This window comes from Phymastichus coffea, unplaced genomic scaffold (genome assembly GCF_024137745.1).
Source record: "Phymastichus coffea isolate CEN01 unplaced genomic scaffold, Cenicafe_Pcof_1.1 PCOF00028, whole genome shotgun sequence".
NCBI classification, from domain to species: Eukaryota; Metazoa; Arthropoda; class Insecta; order Hymenoptera; family Eulophidae; genus Phymastichus; species Phymastichus coffea.
Window position 1 is genome coordinate 3,405,409 of NW_026706839.1, and position 20,800 is coordinate 3,426,208.

The window sequence follows — 20,800 nt, forward strand, 5'->3', positions numbered from 1 at the left end:
GCGCGCGCGAGTTTATCATCGCAAGTTTTGCGCGACGAAACACCGTCCAGGATTAATCGCGCGAGATTGTAATTTGCCCGTCGCGCACCTAGGAATGCCAGCTTGGAACCAGGGAGCCCGCCTGAGTTCCGCCTCCTCGTTGCGAAAGCTGAGGCTGTCGTGTCGTTCCGGCAGCGGCGGCGGCGTGGGTGTCGAGCCCAAGGTGCTCCCGTCAGCTGGCGCTGCCGAGCTGCTCGACGTGCTCAGCTGCGACCGTCGCTTCGTCTTGAAATCCGCCTCCGTGGAGCTTTGCGCCAACCTGCAAGTAGATAAGCGTCAGCCCGTACTGTCCGTGGTCGATCGCGCCGCCGCCGAACCAACCTATTGTTCTCGACATTGAAATTCTTGGCGTTGATCGACGAATTGATGGTGTTGTCGAGGTGCTCGGTGGCTGGCAGTAGTTTGCCGTAGTGCGCCGACCTCGTGGTGGTGGTCGTGGTGGTGGTGGTGGTGGTGATGGCGCTGGTGGTAGACGCGATAGTCGGCTCGGAATCGATGATCGCCTCGTTGATATATCCGCCCGAGTACGGCCTCGTCGTCGTCGGCGAGAGGGGCGTGCTGCCGCCGCTCACCAGCGGGCAGCTGTCGTCCTCGCCGGCCACGTTCAAGCCCAGCACGTCGCGGCCACCTATGCGCGTGGCCAGCAGAGATTAGCCGAGAGTCGTCGACGTGGCGCTCGAGCAGCGGGCGAAGGCTTACCGGTGAGTCCCATGGCGAGTCGCTTGATGAGCGGCGGCTTGTCGGCCAGCCGTTTGTACGAGTTGAGCTCCGTGGGCGAGTTGCTCTCGTCGCTGCTGGGTGTGCTTTGCTGCGAGCAGCTCTTCTGCGACTGCTGCGACTGCGGCTGCGACTGTTGCTGCTGCTGCTGCTGCTGCTGCTGCTGGGCAGCGTTGTTGCATCCGTCGAGCGGGCTAAAGTTGTGCGACGGCCGCAGTCCCGGTATCGAGTTCGGTGTCTGTACAAACGATTCTTATTTAATACAGTTGCGCGCAATTTCGTATCGCTTCTCCAGCAACTTCTACACTGCTGTGAGAGCGCGAGACAAAAGCCAGGCGCGCGAGAAACGCGAGAGCGGCGCATTCAGGCTCGATTATAAAGCAAATACCACGTGGACGGGGAGCAAGCGAGGACCCATTGTGGCGCCGCTCACGCGATACTTTGTAATTTTCCGAAGGGCGGAAAAGGGCATACAAAAGGAAGGAACGGCTGTAACGCAACACTACGGCGAGAGAATCGCACTCCAATTAGCGCTGAAGCGTGCGCGGGGCCACAATGGACGGGGGAGGTTGGGTTTTGGGTTTGATCGATTTACCTTGACGCTGGACAGCCGAAGCGTGGGCGAGCAACTGGCGCTGAGATTCATGTCACCGGTGGGACTGGCAGCGCTGCTGCGCTCGTCGTCGTCGCCGCTGTTACTGTTGCTGCTGCTGCTGCCGGTCGTCGTCGCGTTCGACCTGCTGCTCACGCTACTGCTAGTCGCGTTGCTCTTGCTGCCCACCGTCAGAACGCTGTTGTCACCGCCGCCGCCGCCGCCACCGCCGCTGCTGCTGTTGTTGTTGTTGTTGTTGGTATTGTTATTGTTGTTGTTATTGTTGTTCGCTGCGTCGCTCAGCGATTTGCTCTGCGAAGAAAAGCGGCAGAAAAGCGGCTCGAGTTAGTCGCCTTCTCTTTGTCTCTGAACAATTCGTCTTCTGAACATTAAGCGCTCCGAGTGCGCAGTCGATAAATAATGCCAGGCGCCCGTTACGCACGGAGTCACATTCCTCGCCGGAAGACGTGTCAATCCACGAAACAAGAAAAAAGAGGCGCGAGCGCTTCTTCCTCAAATAACATCCATCAAGACAACTGTAAACGATACAGGAAGAAGACGCATGACCGCGGAGCTGTGGCGTGTCTATTAATGTATACCAGACAGATACTCTCACTAAAAGGGCTTGTAAGATTTGTGATCTCTCTCTATATCTCGACATCGGCGACCGCCATCGTCCCAGCAGCCCCCCCCCTCCCCCATCGAGTTCCTTTCAATCCGCCTACTTTTTCGTTGACCTGCACGATCGATCTCGTGAGCGCGCCACGGCTATTCCCTAATCACGCTCTTGGCTGAAAGCAGCCACGCGACTCGCGAGGCAAACAGCCGGAAAGACGCCGAGCGGTGTGCCGTTGTTCACGCGGCAGGCGGACGGCGAGAGAGAAACCCGTGAAAAGAACGCAACGCGCCTCTCTTTGCGCGCATAAATTACGCGCTGTGACGCGCCGCTCGCGGCGAGAAGGACGGACGCCAAGGGAGGGAAGGCCGAGGGACGCGGAAAGCGAGAGGCGCAGGAAGGACGTCGCGGGCGCGCTTTGTCTTCTCGTCTCGAGGCGCCGATGGAAGCGCGCGCGGACGTCCGTTCGTTGGCGCGCGCGTCTACCACCGATCGAGCCAATACACGACCGACGGACGCGTCCGTTCAACTGGCGTCGCAGGTCGCGCTTTCTCGAGTCGGCCCGCGTCGAAAGGGGAAAAATCGACGGCTTCCTTCCGCCGCGAAAGCGCCGACGAGCAGCGAAAACAGGCGCGCGCTGTCGTTCACACCCCCTCCCCCTCGCGTCGTCGCTCGCTCAACTACCGTATCTTTGGCAATAAGCCCTCGCGAGCTTTTCGAACTTGGCGAGTCTTTTCGCGCGCGGCTGCATCTATAATTAGTTCTCGAAGTTGTCGCCCAAGGGAGAAAGGCACCGCGGGCATGAGACGGTGAGAATCGTGCTCGGCGAATGCCAAGAAGCAGCGGCGGCGGACTTATGCAACGTGCGTCGCGCCAACTTTTTCCGGCCTCTTTGCATGCACGGCTTTGTCGCAGCAGCGGCGGCCGCGGCGGCTTCGATGTGTCCAAGTTTTATACGTGTATCGCGTGCACGCCAATCGAGCTTGCGACGATGCCGGCGAATCGGCGGCGTCAGTTATGTGTTTTTGTTGGTTCGGCTTGCACACTCGTCGCTGCGTACGAGCGAGCGTCCGTTACATCCTTTTCGCCGCGACGAGTTGGAATTTATATAGGTTCGACAATAGCAGACGATGCGCCTCGCGTCAGCTTGTGCGGATAAAGCGAGCTGCTAGAGAGAGATAGAAGGCAAGGGAAATTGCAAAGGAACTGGCGGGAAATCGATATGGTTACTGACCCAAACGCTGCGGTTGTTGTCCTGGTGCTGCTGCTGCTGCTGTGCCTGCTGCTGCTGCTGCTGCTGCTGCTGCTGCTGCTGCTTGTCCTTGCGGAAGTGCGCTGTGGACTTGGAGCTAATTACATCGTGGAGGATCGGCTGGCGTTGCAGCTGTGCCACGTACGCCATACGAAAGGCATTGCCGACTATCGTGTTCAGTTCCTCCGCCTGCAATCACAGATACCACGTACCCACTTTAGTTTGATTCGGCACGCGATTTCCGGAAAACAAAAAAAGAACAAAAATCAACTTAATTAGTCCTGGCGATTCGTATGGAAAGTCAAACGTATCAATTAGAGGGCGCAAGTCGAGGGTGAAGCCTCGGCTCTTTGACGGAGCCGGAAGGAAGGAAAGTTTGGCAAGGCGCACGGCGAAAGAGGCAACGCCAACTTGGAGTGCCGGCTATTTCAATTAAACTGTTTGGTTAAGTGAGCCAGCCAGGGAAAACTAGCCGGCTGTTGCCGACGCCGGCTCGCCAACTTTGGTACCTAGGCCCTTCAAACCCAAACGATTCTCTATTCCCGGGCAGTCGATCGCTGCACGTCGGCGATCCAATTCTCGCCACGATCAGTTGTGTCGCGCGCCAGACAGCCGGCGCAACTCGAAAGAGGCCACGCTCGGCGTCGTCGCTTTTTGTGCGCGCCGTTGCGGTCACGAGGCATACAAGCTCGACGTTCGGTTTTCGAGGCGCGGGACCCGAGGCTCGGAAGAGCGAGCGAGCGCGACGAACGACATCGGGCAGCGCGCTCGACAGCCGTGCGAGCGCACATCGACGTGCGACGCGCTTCCGGCGATTCAGCGAGGATCGCACGGGCGCGCGCGTACTACGCCTTATTTCATCGCGGCTCTCGCGAACGCGCGTTCGCCGCATCTTCCCTTTCCCGCTCTCGACGTCCGAGTATTTTCGGGCGCGTATTTTTTTTATCTTCTTTCGTATAAATAGAATAGAACGCGCCGCGGTCGCGCCTCTTATTAACGTGCACCGGGAAGAGGAAGCGGCGGCGCCGCGCGAGGAAACTTGGCTCGTTAGCCCGTTCGGCGGCGTCTTTCAGCGTTTTTGGGCAGCCGCCCCCAGCGCGGATATAAGTCAGACGCGACAGCAGCCGAGGCGCGAGTGTCACCCTCCTTGGCGGCCGCGCGCTGTCGGCCGACGGCGGAATAGCGCGCGCGCGCTCCCCGGAAAAGTTTTTCACGCGTGAGTCTCGGGGCCGAAACAATGAGGCGCGTCGGAAGGAGCGAGCCAAGCGGCGCCTCGGGGCCCTTTTTCCATATGCGCGCGATCGCTGCGGATACATTCGCGCGGACAAAGGGTCGCGAGGGAGGCGCGGGAGGGGACGAGGCGTCGACGCATCGTCTCGGCTGACGTCTCGCTCCACGGGGGCGGCTGTTCGTCTAGCCCGAGGAAAAGCGCGGCTTTTTCAGGAGGCGCGTATAGGGGCGCGTCGCGGTAAGCCGAGAGCATCGCCGCGCTTCTGATTGCTGCCGATTGTTTCGAGGGCGCGAGCGGCGGCCCGGACTCTTCGGCCTCCAGGCCGCCTCTGCGCGCGACCGGGGCCAACGCTTCCGCGTCCTTCGAGGAGAGACCGAGGGAGGCATAGCTCCAATCGATAGCGGATTCGCACGGCGATGACTTTCACGGAGAGAGCGCCGAGTCTATTTGCAATGCACGCACAGCCGGCGAAGAGCCAGCGCGCAGAGTGCAAATAATCGCGTACACTCCCCGGCAACTTGTATCTCTCTCTCCCTCTCTCGCTGTGTATATCGCGCACAATGCAGCTTTTGCCGAAGACGTCGCTCGCGATACAAAGCTCTCCCCCGTCCTTCCGTCTGCGCGATCGAGCGACTCCCGATCCGCTCCTCGACTAGACTCGCTTTGCTCTCTTCTCGTCTGCGCGCTTGATATGCAGCCAAGCTGCCTGTGAGGCTTCCTTTATTTTTTTTTTAATATCCAGCCGCGATTTATTGTATTCCAGCGTACAATGAGCTTTTGTTCGAGGCCCCGGCTCCGGCTAATAAGCAGCTCGCCAATTACACGAAAACTTTAATTGCGCGTCGAGGCTGCAAATACCTGCTCGGGGAAAATAACGAGCCGCCGGGGAGGCAAATTTTCTTACGGGATACCGAGCGTCGAAACTCCCTCCAACTGTCGTACGGAACGCCGCGCGAGATTATAAGAAGAAGGCGGCGGGAGGGGAGGAGGGAGGCTCTGCTGCATCGAAAGACGCTTGCCAGCTGGTCGCGAGGAAGGAAAGGCGAACCAGCCTCCCTGCCGATGGCGTTTATCGAGAAAATAAGCCGAACGACGAGATACGCGTTATCCGCGACGAGTCGAGACTTTCGACTGAGCGCCGCGCGTCTCGCGGCGTGGCGCTAATGAGCGCTATTAGCTCGCTCCTCGCTTGCCAACCGGCGGCGCGTGGATTTCCGACGCGAGCATCGGAAATAGCCGTTGCGCCAGCGAGCTCGGCGAGAGACGTTCCATAAACACGCCGATCGGCAGCCGAAAATAGCGCCATCTAAAACGGACCCGTTCGCTTCACTCGCAATTAAGGAGCCACTCGCCAAACAAACCTCTCTCTCGCTCGCTCTTCAATTTGTTGACGCAACCCCGTGTATTTTCACAAGGCGCCACAGCCGCAAGGAACCTCGGCCGAGGAGGAGAGGTAGGCCTGCAGCGCGACGGACGGATGGGCTTTCGGCGGAGAGCATTTTCGACAATAGTCGAGGCTCGCCGTGCCGAGAATATCGACGAGCTGATAGCGGCTCGAGAGCATTTCTCGTTACTCGCGGGCGACGCGCCTCTTTTTCGGGCGTTTAATGGACTCGCAATAACGGGCTAATTTAATTTCGGGCGCGCGGGACAAAAATTGCCCCTGTCACGCCGAATTTACGCCACTTTGAGCTGGCACAATGGAGTAATAACATAACTTGCAATGTTACAGCGATGCTGCGCAGCGCGCCCTTCGCATAATAATAATAATAATACTAATAATAATAATAGGAGCAGCAGTCACGACGATAACGTCGTTGCGCAACGATAATTTCGCGCGTTCACCACGTTGTATAAATAAGGGAGAGAGGGGGGCGGCAAAATTCGGCGCTCGCTGGAGAAATCATCGGTTTCGCGCGCGGCAACGAATAAGCGGACGTCCGCGCGTGCGTACGGCGAAATGTCTGCGCGTACGCGTGCGTGACGCGGACGAGGCGGAGGGCTTCCGGTGGCTCGGCGGGGCTGGAATTCCTCGCGACGAATGCCCGGCGCGCTCGCTTGTCGATCAGTCGTTCGATTGGATCCGCTTGGCAGCCGAGCCGGTGGCAATACCGTCGGGCCACGCTGCCGACGCGATTCGCGCGATCGACGGCGGGGCTCCGCGACCGGCTGCGCGCCTTTTCCCCGACGAACCCGGGACACGCCGACGAGGCGGAACGGCGCGTGCCTAATTGACGCGCGCACGGCCCAAGCCACCGGCTATCGCCGAATCTATAATTGGCCGCGCGCTCGGTGTCGCCTCGGCCCACCAACGTGCGCATTTCGCGCGATCCCGAATTGGCTCCACACCTCTCCGATCCGACGGAAATTCGTTGTTCTCCGGCTTTCGAGACCGCGCGACGCCGGTACCGTTGCACAAGCTTCTCTGTTGGCGAGAGTGCGCTCGACAGCGTGGGTTCGCTTGCAAAAATTTGAACTGCAGCACATTACGCCACGCTGCTGTCCGTACCGGTCCTCGTTCGATCGCCGAAGCTACGTCCACGGCTTTCCCGGCTGACTCGCGCGGCGTCGGAACTCGCACATGAGAATCCGAGGAGCCGCCGGTGGCGCCGGCATGCCCTCGACACGCCACCGCGCGGCATTCCCGGACGATCCGCGCGACGGCCGTCGGCTAATTGCAGCGGCAGCGCGCGGAATGCGACGTCCACCGGGGTGGCTTGCGACACGACGCCGCCAACGCGCCGCGAGAGCAATTAGGCCGCGCGCACGTCCGGACGCGCCCGCGCGTAATTGAAATATCTCGATCTCCGGCGCCCCGGCGCGGCGATGAGATTGACCGCGGGCGCGCGCGACGCGACGCGGCGAGAAAGTGATTAACGCCGCGGCACGGGCCGCGCTTATCCGACTGCCGGCGGGGCGCTCCGGAGCCGAAGTTTGGGGCCGCGGCGGACGCCGATCGCGCGGAGAGACGGACGAAACGTCGGCGCCGCTATAATTAGCCGACGGGCCAAGCACACGGGCCAGTCCGTTGCAAAGACACTGCGCATCGAGCGGCGTACGCTGGCTCGTTCGCAGCTCAAAGAGCCCATTAGCCCGCTGTCTCGCGCGACGGCCGCAGTAGTCGATAAATATTTCGCAGACGCTTCGCGCGTCCTCGTCGGCCGTGAGAGACCGATAAATAACGCGTGTATCTCCGGCTCGTTTGGTCTCTACTCTCTTTCTCGCTCGCGACAACACCGATCAATCGCGCGAAATTAGCGGCAATGAAAAAGCCATCAATCTCCATTCGGGCGATGCGCACATCCCGTCCTTGCGAGTCGAGTTACTCGACGTTGCGTTTGCACAAATAACGACGCTGGGGATCTCCCTCTCTCGCTCTCTCTCTCTCTCTCTGTCGGTTAAGGAGTGCACATTCCATGTGTCATACTGCCGGCCTCGGAGCCAGAGCCGGAGCAAGTGAGCGAGAGGTGGTAACCGGATCCGCGCGAGCGATCGAAAAGAGGGAGCATGTGTTCGAAAGAGCAGCGGGAATTGGGAGATTTTCAGGGTGGCAAGTGCTTGACGCGCGGCGGGGAGTCACATTTCTCTCTCTCTCTCTCTCTCTCTCTCTCTCTCTCTCTCTCTCTCTCTCTCTCTCTCTCTCTCTCTCTCACTCTCTCTTTCTTAGCCGCGGCTCTTCACAGACGGCTGGGCTTTGAAATCTAGCAGCCCGTCGAAACTGTGCCTCTAATCGGTCGGAAAAACGACAACACACCGAGAACGCCGATCGCATCTCCCTATTGTCTCTAGTGTCTTGTCGCGGCCGACATGGGCTCGCGGGTGCGACTGCGAGCGAGCGGCGACACTGGTCGAGAGCGGCTCGATTTGATTTGCGTCCCTTGCGAAAGAAAGCTCGGCTAACGAGCTGGGGAGGGTGAAGCGTCGATCGCGCCGCCATGGAGGGCGAAAGTGAAACATTTTGCGACGGGAAGGATGGCGGGCGAGGCGGAGGGCACCTCGTAAACACGTCTCTCTGGAGAGCCCTCGGGCACATTCTCGGCATAGTGCAGCGACAGCTTTTCGGCTGGCGACCGAAGGGAGTTGGCCGCGCCGTGGCAGCCGCTGCACCTGCCTCGCGATGCCTCGGCGAGTGGGCGAAGGGCCGAGAGAATTGGGTCAGGCCCCCTTTAAACGAAATTCAAGGCCAACGGGTCGGCTGCGCGCTCATTGCCACACGCGCGCATCGGCGAGGAATTGTGCTTATTAGGGGAGCGCCGAGGGGCAGGTGATGACGGCGCGCGCAGAGGAGTCGTGATTGATCTCGCGGCGCACGTGCGAGCGGCGTGCGTGCAAGGTGCAGCAGCACCTGCTTAATCGCGCTGCGCGAGACAAGGTTGTCCGCTGCGCGCATCTTCGGGCGTTACTCGCGAATGCAGCGGTTATTGCTTTGTGGTTGGGACTCGCCTGGAACGGAAAACGAGAGGGCACTCGTTAGGCCACGGCTCTCGAAGAGATGTCGCGCGATGTAAAGACGCGGCTACGTGTTAAACGCCACTCGACGCCTCGCGGTCGCAACTCGAATATGCGATCGAGAGGAGCCCGTCTCCTCCCCTCCATGCGATTCTTGTTGTCCGCAAGCTGCATCCGAAATCACGATTAACGTTTCTCGCCCCGAGAAGAGAAAAAGGTGCAAAAATCACTGCGGGCTGCGGAGAAGCAGCTGCAGCAGCTGACCGTCTATCTGCTTTTATCTCTCTCTCTCTCTCTCTCTCTCTCTCTCTCTCTCTCTCTCTCTCTCTCTCTCTCTCTCTCTCTTTCCACAAGCGGCTTCCCTAATACCTCGTGTTAATACCCACTCACGCGCCACCTTTAATCCTTTCTTCTATCCCTCTCTTTTTCTGTCTGTCTGTCTGTCTCTCTCTCTCTCCCTCTCTCTCTCTCTCTCTGGCTGCAGATGTGCACGAGCGCACGGAGCCTCTCCTCGATTTATCTTCTGCTTTTGAAGCACGCTCGCGCGAACTTGCGTTTTTCTTCCGCTTTGCTCGCTTCGCGGAGCACTGGCGTCGCCGGAAATTAAGATCAAGGGATACACGACTGGCACGCGCGGCCGTGGCAGTTCGTCGCTGTGGCGTGTCAAACGCGCGCTACATTTTCAACGCGCCGGAGGCGCGACGAGGAGATGCGTGCGGCGCCGTTCTATCTGTTTTCAGAGTCAATACGAGGCGGAGGAGGAGATCGCAAGTGTCGCCAAGCGGGCAGGATGAGTGTTTCTAGGTTTTCATAGATAACGACTTTGGAATAACGACGACTACGGTGGTGAAACTAGGCGACGCTGTCGCCGCTTGCGCTACAGCGCCGCAGCGTTGACGCAAGATAACGTTTTTCTGGCCCCGTCGCTTCTCTGCTTATCGCGGCCGCGCCGGATTGTCTTTTTCTTCTCGTTGTCGTTTCGTCGTTCTTTTCTCACGATTACGACCGGTGAGCAGGCAATCCGAGACGACAGAGCGCGCAGAACTATCGGCCACGAGAGCGCATTCGAAGAGCGAAAGGCTTTCCGATTGGCGCGACGGTCGCGTCCGTGGGTGTGCAGGCGCTCCGGCCGCACATCCGCCTGCGGCGACCAGCAGCGCGCGAGCGAGGAAGATGAAAAAGAGGAAGAGGCGAGAGAGGAGGCTCCGGCTCTCCTTCCCTCTGGCGGTCGTCGCTCGGCGGCTCGTGCCGGTGTGACGGGCCACATTCCCTGCATTCCGCACGGTCACGGCCATATCTCCCGTTTCTCCAGATTTCCCCTCTCCCGAGCGCGAGACTGCACGGAGCAGGCCTCGCGCGCGCGCGCTCGCGAATGCACCGCGGCGACGTATGGCTATTTATACGCGCTCTCTCGAGCAGCGCTTTGCCATTCATTCCGCGCGGAGCTCGCTGAAAATTTCATGCGATATACTCAACTCCGACCCATCGCTCGGGCGCGACGATGCACCAACGCGAGCGCCCGCGAAAGAGAAAGCGCACGGCCATCGATTATTCGTCTTTTCTAATCCCAAGCCAGCGCCTAGCGTCTGTAATCTCGACGAAGAGTGCCGCGAGCTCGCCGAAGCCTCGGCTCTGAATAATGGAGGAGTGTGTCGCGAGAGCGCGCGGCAGTTTGGCCGCTGGCCTCCCCCGTCGAATCGAAGCGACGCGCGCGGCTGCGGATAACGGCCGTCTGTACTTTCGGCGCTGCGAAAATTTAGGGGAGCGCCGTGAGCGGTTTGCATGCGCGACTTTGGGCGCTGTCCCGGTTTTCTAATTCCGCGCGGAGCGCGCGATCGAACCCGAGCGGAGCCGCGGCGGCTCGGCGAGTCGACTTTTTTCTCTCCTCCTCTGGCTGCCCCGAGTCGCCGGTGGTGCGCTATTTTATTTGGCGCGCGCGCGCGCGCGTCGCCGGAGTCGCCGGCTGAGCGATCGCGCAAGAGCCGGAAAATCGTTTGATCGACCTCATGGAAAGCTCGAGGGGGCGACAGCGAGGCGTGCCCGACTTTGATCAGCAATTAGCGCGGCCTGCTCTCGCCAGCTGCCCGATAATAAAAGGCTTGGGCTGCTCTGCATCGCTCTCTTGCGAGCGCGCGCAGGCGAAAGGAGATGAAAAGCTTTCGCCGATTGTGCAGCGTACGCGCGGCTCGTCGATCCCGCGAGGGACAGAAATAGCGACGCATGGCAAATCGACCGTGAACAGCCCGATAAAAATACTCCCGGGCGATAAGGAAGCGCGCGAGAGAGACTCTGGCCTAATTGTAAAGGATCGCCGACGCGCCGTCTTCCCTCTGCCTCGCTCGAATATCAATGCGGAGCCGCGATCAAGGTCTCTCGGGGCGATAAATCGAGGCAGCGGCTGTAAATTTCAATAAACAATTGATAATGCCTTCGGTGGCGTCGGCCACGCGCGCGCCGGCTTTATCGAGATTTCGAGGGCACCGTCGGCGCGCAAAAGATGCCAAGCGACAACGAAATCGTCCTTCGGCCGCGGCGCCGGCTTCGAGGCGTGCTTCGCTCGCGTCGCGCCCGTCGGATCGATAGACGACGAGAATAGTTGTCCCGCGGCGATCGCGCTCTTTAAACACGAGGTTACGCGGCAACTTTGTTCGTACCTTATCACGGCAAATAGGTTGCTTATCGTCGCCGCTCGATACGGCACGCAGTTGTAGTGACGAAATCCCACGATCTTATCGTGCGCGTTTCAGCGAGATTGTCATCGCCGAACGAACCGTCTAATCCTCGCCTCTCGCGACCAAAACGACTCCGCACGCGCATATAGCCGTACAACGTCGACAAAGTTGGATCGTGTTCGGCAGCACGTCTTATTGTTCCAAGCGTACCCTCGGAACAATGACGGCCAAATTGCAGTTTCATCCTACCCCTTCCGTTCCTCCATTCTATACAGTTGATTTTTGCCTTGGAGAATGAAATTGGGGACGGTTCCTCGCGATCGACCATTGCCGTTGAAGGCACGCGTGGCGCTTTTTTCTTTGCTCTTTTCTTTGTCATCACTCGATATCCGATTCATTACGAATGTCGCTCGGAAAAATCTTGAAATTTTCATCGTTCATACTGTTCCAATTTTTTCCGATCGACACTTTTTTTTTCTTTGTTAGACTCGCTCAGAGCCTTACTCGGCAAAAATATTTCATTAGAAAATAAGTCGCGAATCGATCTTCGATACAATGGCCTACTCGCGCTGTACCCTCGGGGCTGTAGGTCGGCTTCTCTCGTGCGGCTTTGGAGCCGTTGTTCGCGAAAAACATTGACCCCAATGAGCACGCGGACTTTAAAGAGAAAATGGAAAATCGGACATCCAGCGCGGATTATCAACTTGTTCTCTCATTTTTTTTTCCTCGGCTATAAATATTCAAAGCAAGTTCCGCTTTATCGGCAATTTGAATCGAGGATTAAATAGTCCGAGAAGATAAATCGATCCACGCGCGTTGCCGTTACGCGAGGAAAACCAGTCCGATATCGGCGCGATTAGCTCGTTAAACGTCTCATCGCGGAGCGTGCGCGCGATCGTTTAGCCAAGTGAATATATTCTAATATAATTGGGGCTCGCTTGCTTCTCTCGTTTTCGCATGGAAATTGCGCCCGACGACAGGATGTCGAGGCCCGGTTTCCCCGGCCCCGCGGACGAGGCTCCTTTGTTCCCTCCGCGTTCGACGAATCCTCCGTGGCCAGCAGCCAGGGAATGCCTCTCGATTACTACTCGCGAGCGCAACCGCCAGTTATGAGTGGCTTAGTTAATTCGAAGGGGAAACCAACCGACGTTTTTGCCCCGTTTCGTCGGCACATCCGAGATTCACCGCGCGACTAAAGACACCGTGCGCGCGCCGCATGCGAGCGAACACCCTGACGATAAACGATTGCGTGCCCCTTCGAGAGAAAGCGCCAAAGATAAAGGTATATCAGGCGCACCGCGCACGTGCGCGGCCCGTTCAAAGAACGCAACGGCAGCCGCGCTCACGACGATCTAATCTCGCGCCTCGACTAACCGCCCCAGACCAATCGACAGACCGCGAGAGCGCAGCTCCCGCAGAGACGTACTTCCGCGCACTTGCGTGGCTTCGATGTCCTTAATTACGCCAGCGAGAAAGCCCAAAATTAGGCAGACCCGGAGTAAGTCTTCCCCGGCATCCAATCGTCGTCGGCCTGCCGTGAGAAGACCCAGCCGCGCGCGAGGTCCGAACGTTGGCCTGTCTCTCCGAGCTCTCTCCATCTCATTAGCTAAGTGCGCGCATCACAGCGGGCTTTATCACGAAGAGGATCCCCGGAAGAGGCAAATAAATTTGCCGCGGACGCAAACGAACGCTTTTCCCCGCGGAGGCGCGCGGCGCAATTAGGACTGGACCGATAAGCCGACCACCCCCCGCTTCTCCTCTCCAGCGCCGATCGAGGCTGCTTTTCATTGGGATATGCCGATAAGTGCGCGAGAGCCCGCAGCATGATTTACACGCCTACGCGGGACTCCTTCTCCTCTTTTCTTTTACGAGGGACAGACTTTGGCATCTAATTACGATAAGGGGACTATAAAATTCGGCTTTACGACGGCATACGTTATTCCCGCTTGCCTCGTGGACGAGAATAAAAGTTTATCTCGCGTAAGCACTCGCGGCCGGGGTAGATATTCATTAGGCCCCGATTACTTTTATTAGGACTTTCACGTGATTATTATGTATCTCTCGCCCCGGCGATTGACACAGCCTCGTTTCTCTCGGACGTGTTGTTTGCGCGTTTTATGGGCCGCTCCTGCGCCTATAGAGCGAGCGAAAAAAAAAAAAAAAAAAAGAAAAGAAAACACGATGGGTCGTGTATTCTATCAAAGCAGACGACAACATTCGTTCTGCGTTCAAGTCCAACTCAGCCATGTAAATTACTCAATAACACAAGTACATCCTCGACGCGCCAGAGGAGAGGAGAGATCCGAATCGCGGATATGTGTTGAACAAGGCTTCTCAGTCGAGAGACAGAGAGAGCAAAACCACTTTCTAAAAGTCTCTGGATGTCTACGAGGCTCGTTATACGGTACTCGCGTGGTCAATCCGAGAGATGACGTGCAGCCTTCTTCTTTTACGCGAGTCAGCTGAAATCTCAGCCGAGCGAGTGTTACTCAAAACTCGCGGCGGGCACCTGCTGCCTCGCCTCGTCGCCAGCTCGACGAATCTTGCGAGCAGCGCATTGCCACGTCGAACGCGTTGGCGCAACGAGCTGCGGCCGAGGCTGCCGTCGATTTCCCGCAAATCGACCAAGATCGGGATAATCGAACGACACTCGGACGCGGATCTCGGATAGATCCTCGAATGCCGCAGCCACTTAATTGACAATGCCGTGGAAGCGCATTGTCCGAGCGCACAGCTTACTTCGACAGCGCGGGACCCCTCCTTCAAAAGCCCGGGTGCCGCGTATAGACCATCGATTCGACAGCTTCGAATAGAGGTTCGATAATAATGCCGAGCGACGATGAAAAGGAGAGGGAAGAAAAACCGTGGAACGAAACCGCATAAATAACGCGTAAGACGACACCGCCGTGGTGTATAGGGGGCCTCCTCTCGGACCAAAGTCCTCGAAAGATCGTTAGGAACGCCGGGCGCGGGGACCCACAAAAGCCAAAATAGCTCTCGAATTGACGAGCCGAGGCCATTAAACGCGCTTTAGGCGAAATTCCAAAAGTCAAGCATATGACATTTCGTTCCGAAGGGAGAGAAAAGAGAGAGAGAGAGAGAGAGAGAGAGAGAAGGACGAGATGGTGCGCACACACGCGCATTCTGGGAACGCCCCGGAGTCGCGCACGTGTGTGTCTCGGCTCCTCGAAATTCTGGGCATTATTGTCGAGCGGATCGAGTGCCCGCAGCGGCAACACACAATACCGTAGTATATAGTTGTTCTTTCCACCCTCCTCCCACTCACCCTACCGCCAATTATTCTCTCATGCTCGTCGCGCTTTTTCGTATTTTCGCTCTCTCTTCCCTCTTCTTTTTTTCTTTTGCGCCCGCCTGCTTTTCTATGCGTGCACGCACGCCAGCCACTCGAGTTCACGCTGAGACGAGAGAGATCGAGAGAACGCAGCTGAGAAACAAGGTGCAAACCTTCCGAGGGATCGAGGGAGGATGAGCGAGCGCCGAGGAAATATAGAGAAAGTTTATTCGTCTCTTATTTTTCCCTCGTCAGCTCATTGACTTTTGCAAGTTAAATTTAACTCTCTTGGCGATTTCGGCGTATCGGCTATTCTTGCCACATCGGGTATGCCCCCGAATGCGTTTAACATTCCTGGCCGAGAGTCCGCGCGCATATATATTCGCCAACGCCTGACGTCATTTCTTCGCACACCTTTCGTTCCCTTCGCGACGCACATCTCGGCACGCTTGCGCTCGATTTAACTAACTAAGATTTGATGTTGTAGGCCCTGGAACTTTACGTTTTGTTCCTGGCGTGACCGTCGTCGACGAACGGCCCGGAGTACAGAAAAACATACAAAAGTGTCCTCCACTCGGCCGTCCAGATAAATACTTAATAATGCAGCTTGCGAGCCGTGGTAGCTGAGACGGAAATAATAGGCAAAGCGTACGTGTACCGATGAAGAAAAAAAAACAGCGACGGCGCCGTTATTGTCAACTCCTCTTGGGGAACTAACGCGCTATTGAAGGGCCTCCAGGTGTATATGTTTCTACTCTGAGAGAGCGTTAGAGAGAGAGAGAGAGAGAGAGAGCTTTGTGTCCGAGTTTTTCCCCGAAGCGAGTTTTTGATGCAGTGTCGTTGCTATTGTCGAGCCGATTAACTCTCACCCTCTCGAGTTTCTGTTGCCGCGAGTGGTGCGAGGCGCGCATTGTGAGCAGGCGCGGGGATGATCGATGCCTTTCCACGAGAGCTCCGAGGGATTGTGATTTTTCGCCGCTCGCGATGACGTAGCGAACCTACACGGGCGAGAGAGTCAATCGATCGCCCTCGCGCACGCACACGCGCCTCTCCATTTTTTTTCCCTTTCTTTCCTACGAGTCACTCTCTAATCACGCGGAAAGCCGGGGATGGGCATATCCATCCCACGGTTTATTCATGCGTCACGCTTCGATTCCCTTTCTTTCGCACTGGCTGGCCGCGCGCAGCGACGATATGATTTACGTCGTGTTTAAAGGGATCGCGGGGGGGGGGGGGAGCGTTTGAGATGGAGAAGGAAAAAGAAACGGGCGCCGCGAAGCTTGTATCTCGCAATTACGCGTCGACGATCTCGTCCAAGAGAAAAAAAGAGGATTAGCGAGCGACGCATAGCCGACGTCGCTCCGTATGTTTTGCTCGTTTCGATCGCCTCGAGTCTCCGGGGCTCGTCGGCCGAAGGTTGCTCGAGTAATTAAGCCTCGGCCGAGCGCGTCAACGGCGCTAACTGGAAGCCGGAGGCTGCGGGACCGAATTGAAAGTACCGCCGAGAAGCCGCTCTCTCGCTTTCCGCGGAGGGCCGGCCAAACAGATCGAGAGCCGACGATAGCCCGCGCGGCGGACTTGTCGATCTCTCGGCCGGATCGCGGAGCGGATTTTAGCCACGCGCGCGCGTTGAGAGACACCCGGCGCGCCTCGCGCAAATCTGGCTCTGCGATCTGTCGCGGGAGCTAGGTTAATGTAATGAAAGGCCCGACGGCGAGTGGATGCGTCGCGCGTCGACACCTGGCTCGCTTTGATGCTGCCAGAGGTGGCTTTCGCCCGAACGGCCGGGATCGTCAGATAGCGCGGTGCCGCCAATGTGTCGCCGCTGGATGCGGCGGGCGCGCGCAAAGTCGTCACGCGCGCATCGATCTCTTTGGCAGATGAGATGGCGCAGCGACCGTCACGAATGGATATTCGGTTGATTCGGCCAGCGCCAATAGTAACGAGCGTCGGATTGTTTACTCGATAGGGCCCCCTTTTTTCGTTCGCTGCGCCCCCTCCTGCGGCTCGTTTTGGCTTTCGCTCGCGACCATGATGCAAGGCAAACTGAATGTTATCGGCGAATGGAAAAACTACTCGGTAGATAAAAAAAAAGAGAGAGAAAACGAGGAAGGAGATTTCCTCTGCGAAAGCTTCGAGAGCGTCGGCGAGATACGTAACGGACACCTCGACATAATGCACTATCCAATCGGTTTGACGCATTCCGAGGTAGATACGAGCACAAAGGGGGAGACGGGAGGGAGAGAGTTTAGGGTGTAATCCGTGCGAGTGGCAGTGGCATGGGCGCGCGCGATTCACCCGAGCTAATCTCTTAATCACTCTCGCAGTGGCGGACGACACAGGCAGCGCGCACGAGAGATATAGACTGTGAGAAAGTGACTTTCGAGCGCATCGTCGCTCCTCTCTACCAGGTGATAAGGTAACGGCGGGCCTCGCCACCTATTTTCGGAAAGTTCTTTCGCGCGCAAACAGCGCGTCTGCCCAATTTGAAATATGTTTGGCTAATTGGACGAACGGCGCTTTCAATTAGTCGCAACTCCGCCAGAGGAAAAACCAGGACGAATCAGCCTTGGATGCTTGGCGCGTTATTCAAATGTCTCGCGTTGAAATGAAAACAGACACGGAGACGAGCCTAATTAAGCCGATTGCTCGTTGCGTGTCGAGGCGGCAGCAGCAGTAGCAGCAGCAGAAAAAGGCCTGCTACCAAAAAGGCCGCGTTGTGCAACGATGACGAGGCGAATAAAAACTTCGCGAGGGCACATTCCGATTCGTGCAGCGCTATTGCTGCTGCCGCTGCTGCTTACGTGGGAAAAGCCGATGTATCGGGTCGCGCTTCCTCGAAGGCTTGCTGCATTAGGCGCCGAATCGCAAGCCTGCCGGGAGTGCGTGAAAATATTCGTGAGCCTATTTCACTTTCGCGCTGGAATGCCGACGGATGTGATAATTAACGGAGCGGAGGAAGGTTCCCACACCGAGGAGCGAAGAGTGCACAACAAATCGGCGCCGATTACGCGGACGATCGTGGCACGGTAGCCGTAAGCGGCGGCAACGAGCCCGCGAATCATCACGCGAGCGGGACAAGCGCTCGCGGCTTCCCGAGTGACAAAAATCCTCGTCCTTCGCGGCCTCTCCGCGCGTCGCGGAATGCAACGCAGGTTGTCTTCTCGTTTTCTTGCTCGCCGAGAAATATATATTTTTAGCGCGAGGCGGACGACGAGCGAGCGGCGAAAGTGCGAACAAGGTCAGTGAGGCTACCGAGCGCGCGAGATCGGCAAGCTCGACGTCGCGAGTCGCAGGCCGAAGGCGGTCTACGTTTTCGCTCGGCAGCCGGCCGTGACAGCCGCTCGGCGATTTGGCAATGCGCGAGCGACCGATTTCCCTGACCGGCGATCGGATCGCAGGTGTTCCGCGCCGCTTTCGAAAAGGCAGGAGCGACGACGCGGAGCCGGGATAACTTGGGAGCGCGCGACGACGGAAAGGCGAGTCGGCGCAGTCGGCGCAAGAGAGCAAACAGACGTGGGTCCGGTCGCGCGGCAGCCGGTGCGGAGCATATCGCGCCTAGCATTGCGATCGCTCGCGTTCGGCACAGCGAGAGTCTGGGTAAGCCGAGGTAGACGTACACAGGCATCTCTTGCTTGGATTGAAAGTATACTCGGAGCCGGAGGAATGCGCTCGTCCGATCCCACGGCTCTTGCCCCCTCCTCTCTCTCTCTCTCTCTCTCTCTCTCCGCCAGCTCTCAATTCTTTCTCGCCCCTCCCGACTTCTCTGCTCTCCCTCGGCCAAGTCTCGCGCCTCTCGGCTTCAACTCTGCTCGCGATCTTGCGCGTTACGCACTCGACTCCTCGGACTTACTTTGAGCTTCTGCGTGTGCCCGCACCTGCAGCAGCAATACGACATGTAGTCGGGCATCTGTACGCCGACGAGCTGCTGCTGCTGCTGTTGCTGGCGCTGCTGCTGGCCGGCGCCGATCTTGGCACTCTTAGCTTGGTGCTGGTCGTCGTGCTCGTCACCACGGCGCTGCTTCTTGGTCGGGCTCGGCTCCTCCACGAGTCTGCGGTAATGCACCTTGAAGGCGGCCCGCATGCTGCTGGCAGCGGTGCCGACAGCGCTGTGATGATGGTTGCCGGCCACGGACGAGGACGTGTGAGCGGCCGCCCTGCCGAGTCGGCCCATGATGGCGGTGAAGGCGGCCAGGGTGCGGCGCCTTCTGGCGAAACGTCGCATGCCTCGATGTTGCGCCGCCGCGGTCGACTGCTGCAGGCGACCCGAGCGACACATCAACAACAGCAGCTCGCGCTCCGCGAGACAGACACAGAGAGGACGCTGGAGCACACTGAACGCGCCGCCTGCTTCTTTGGTCTCGCGGCCATTCAGACTAGAGGATCGCGAGTTGGCAGCTGTAACGTCGGCGGCCGCTTCCTCGCTCGAAGATAAGTCGCCGATCGCGCACTTTGCCTTGGCTCGCTCAGCGAGAGACTGTCTCGAGACTCCAAGAGAGCGCCCATGCAGCTCGCTATTTTCCCCCTCCCGCGCGCTTCGGCTCTCCTCCTTCCCTTCTCTCTCGCTCTCTCTCTCTCTCTCTCTCTTGCCATTCCATATTGAGGCGGCCCAAGAGCGCCAGCTGGCGAACATGCCACTTTCCACTCTTACAGAACCTACGTTCTTTGACCCCTCATTCGCTATATATTTGCCGCCGCGCATAGGCATAGGCCAAGTACGCGCGTTACCTATGTGCATCTCCGTGCGACGCCGACCCACGCGGCTTCTCTCTCTCTCTCTCTCTCTCTCTCTCTCTCTCTCTCTCTCTCTCTCTCTCTTTCTCTTTTCGACGAATGTGGGTGAAACGCGATGTAGTGCGGCTTCTTTACTTGCCATCGACCGCGATGAACTTAGGGCGAGCGATATGTGATTTTTTCCCCCACTCTCTCTCTCTTTTTTTTCTTTTTTTTTTTTTAAGTACGAGAGGGCTCGAGTGTTGGGTTTCTTTTCAAGTTTTTTTTTCCTCTCTTTGACGTGGGCTTACGCTCCGTTCTTTCTTCTTCTTTTTTTTGGAAAAACGAGGTTCAAGGGTTGATGTGACGTCCATTGGCACAAGTTTTACGTCAATTTTCGGCTTTTCGAGCGTCGAGCGCGGGAGGGCCGCGGAAAAGTGGACAGCTCCCGCTGGCGACCGGTTGATCACGCGACGACGGCGAATCGCTCGCTCGCCTTGTCGATTTCAATCGGTCTGGTCCGGCGCTAGTTTTGCTTGAAAACTGAACGAACGCTCGCGCGGCCGACGGAACGAACGACATTCACATCCTAGTAAATCATAGGCTATCGAAGCGTGCGCGCGCGCGCAGACGTAATCCTCCGATAAAACTCGTAAATAACGCTCGGAGAAGGGGTTAAACACTTTGCAACGCGGCTGATAAAACCTAATTTTTCGGGGGCGCTCGCGATAAATCTTCGGCCTAGGTTGGCGCCAGGGATTAAGAGATAACGCCCAGGGTCTAATCGCTTATGCAGATTAGCGGTTGAGATTCGCCAAAGAAGGGGCAAGGGGCGGAGAAGGCCTCCGCCGCTGCTGTTGGCTGATTGAATGGGCGCGCGAGCGCAGCGCGGATGTTAATTCCGCCGGAGTAATTGTTTCTTCGCGCGGTTCTCTTCGCGTCGAATGCTAATCGCGCTTGCTCTGGCGCCGTGGGATCGAATCTCGCAAGACTGTCGGGGCGTCTTTGCGCAACCTTTGCGATTAACCGAGCTGGCGATGCATCGACGGTAACGACGCGATCGACGAGGGGAAGCTGCGCGAGTACTCGTGCGGCGCCGCCGGAGGAAAGAAAGCCCAGCGGCCGCGACGACGGAAACGCGCGCCGCAGGTCGCGAGCCTACGCGGCGCGAAACGGCCATTGGCGCGAGGCTCGACGCGAGGCGCGTGCGACGACAGAAATAGAGAG

General features: G+C 57.9%; 1 protein-coding gene across 2 annotated transcripts in view; it reads right to left on the reverse strand.

Moving 5' to 3' along the window:
* LOC131662746 (myb-like protein AA) overlaps nucleotides 1-20,800 on the reverse strand; it is a 138,808-nt gene that overhangs the window by 3,739 nt on the left and 114,269 nt on the right. Inside the window, exons 1-6 of one of the 2 annotated variants that reach the window (XM_058932637.1) lie at nucleotides 18,714-19,303; nucleotides 3,199-3,405; nucleotides 1,352-1,660; nucleotides 739-994; nucleotides 361-667; nucleotides 89-298 (exon numbers count right to left, since the gene is read on the reverse strand). In XM_058932637.1, coding sequence (XP_058788620.1) covers nucleotides 89-298; nucleotides 361-667; nucleotides 739-994; nucleotides 1,352-1,660; nucleotides 3,199-3,405; nucleotides 18,714-19,139 — 1,715 coding nt within the window. In that variant the 5' untranslated portion in view covers nucleotides 19,140-19,303. Of the gene's footprint in view, nucleotides 1-88; nucleotides 299-360; nucleotides 668-738; nucleotides 995-1,351; nucleotides 1,661-3,198; nucleotides 3,406-18,713; nucleotides 19,304-20,800 lie in introns of those variants that run through there. The other variant, XM_058932638.1, reaches the window with a different exon arrangement.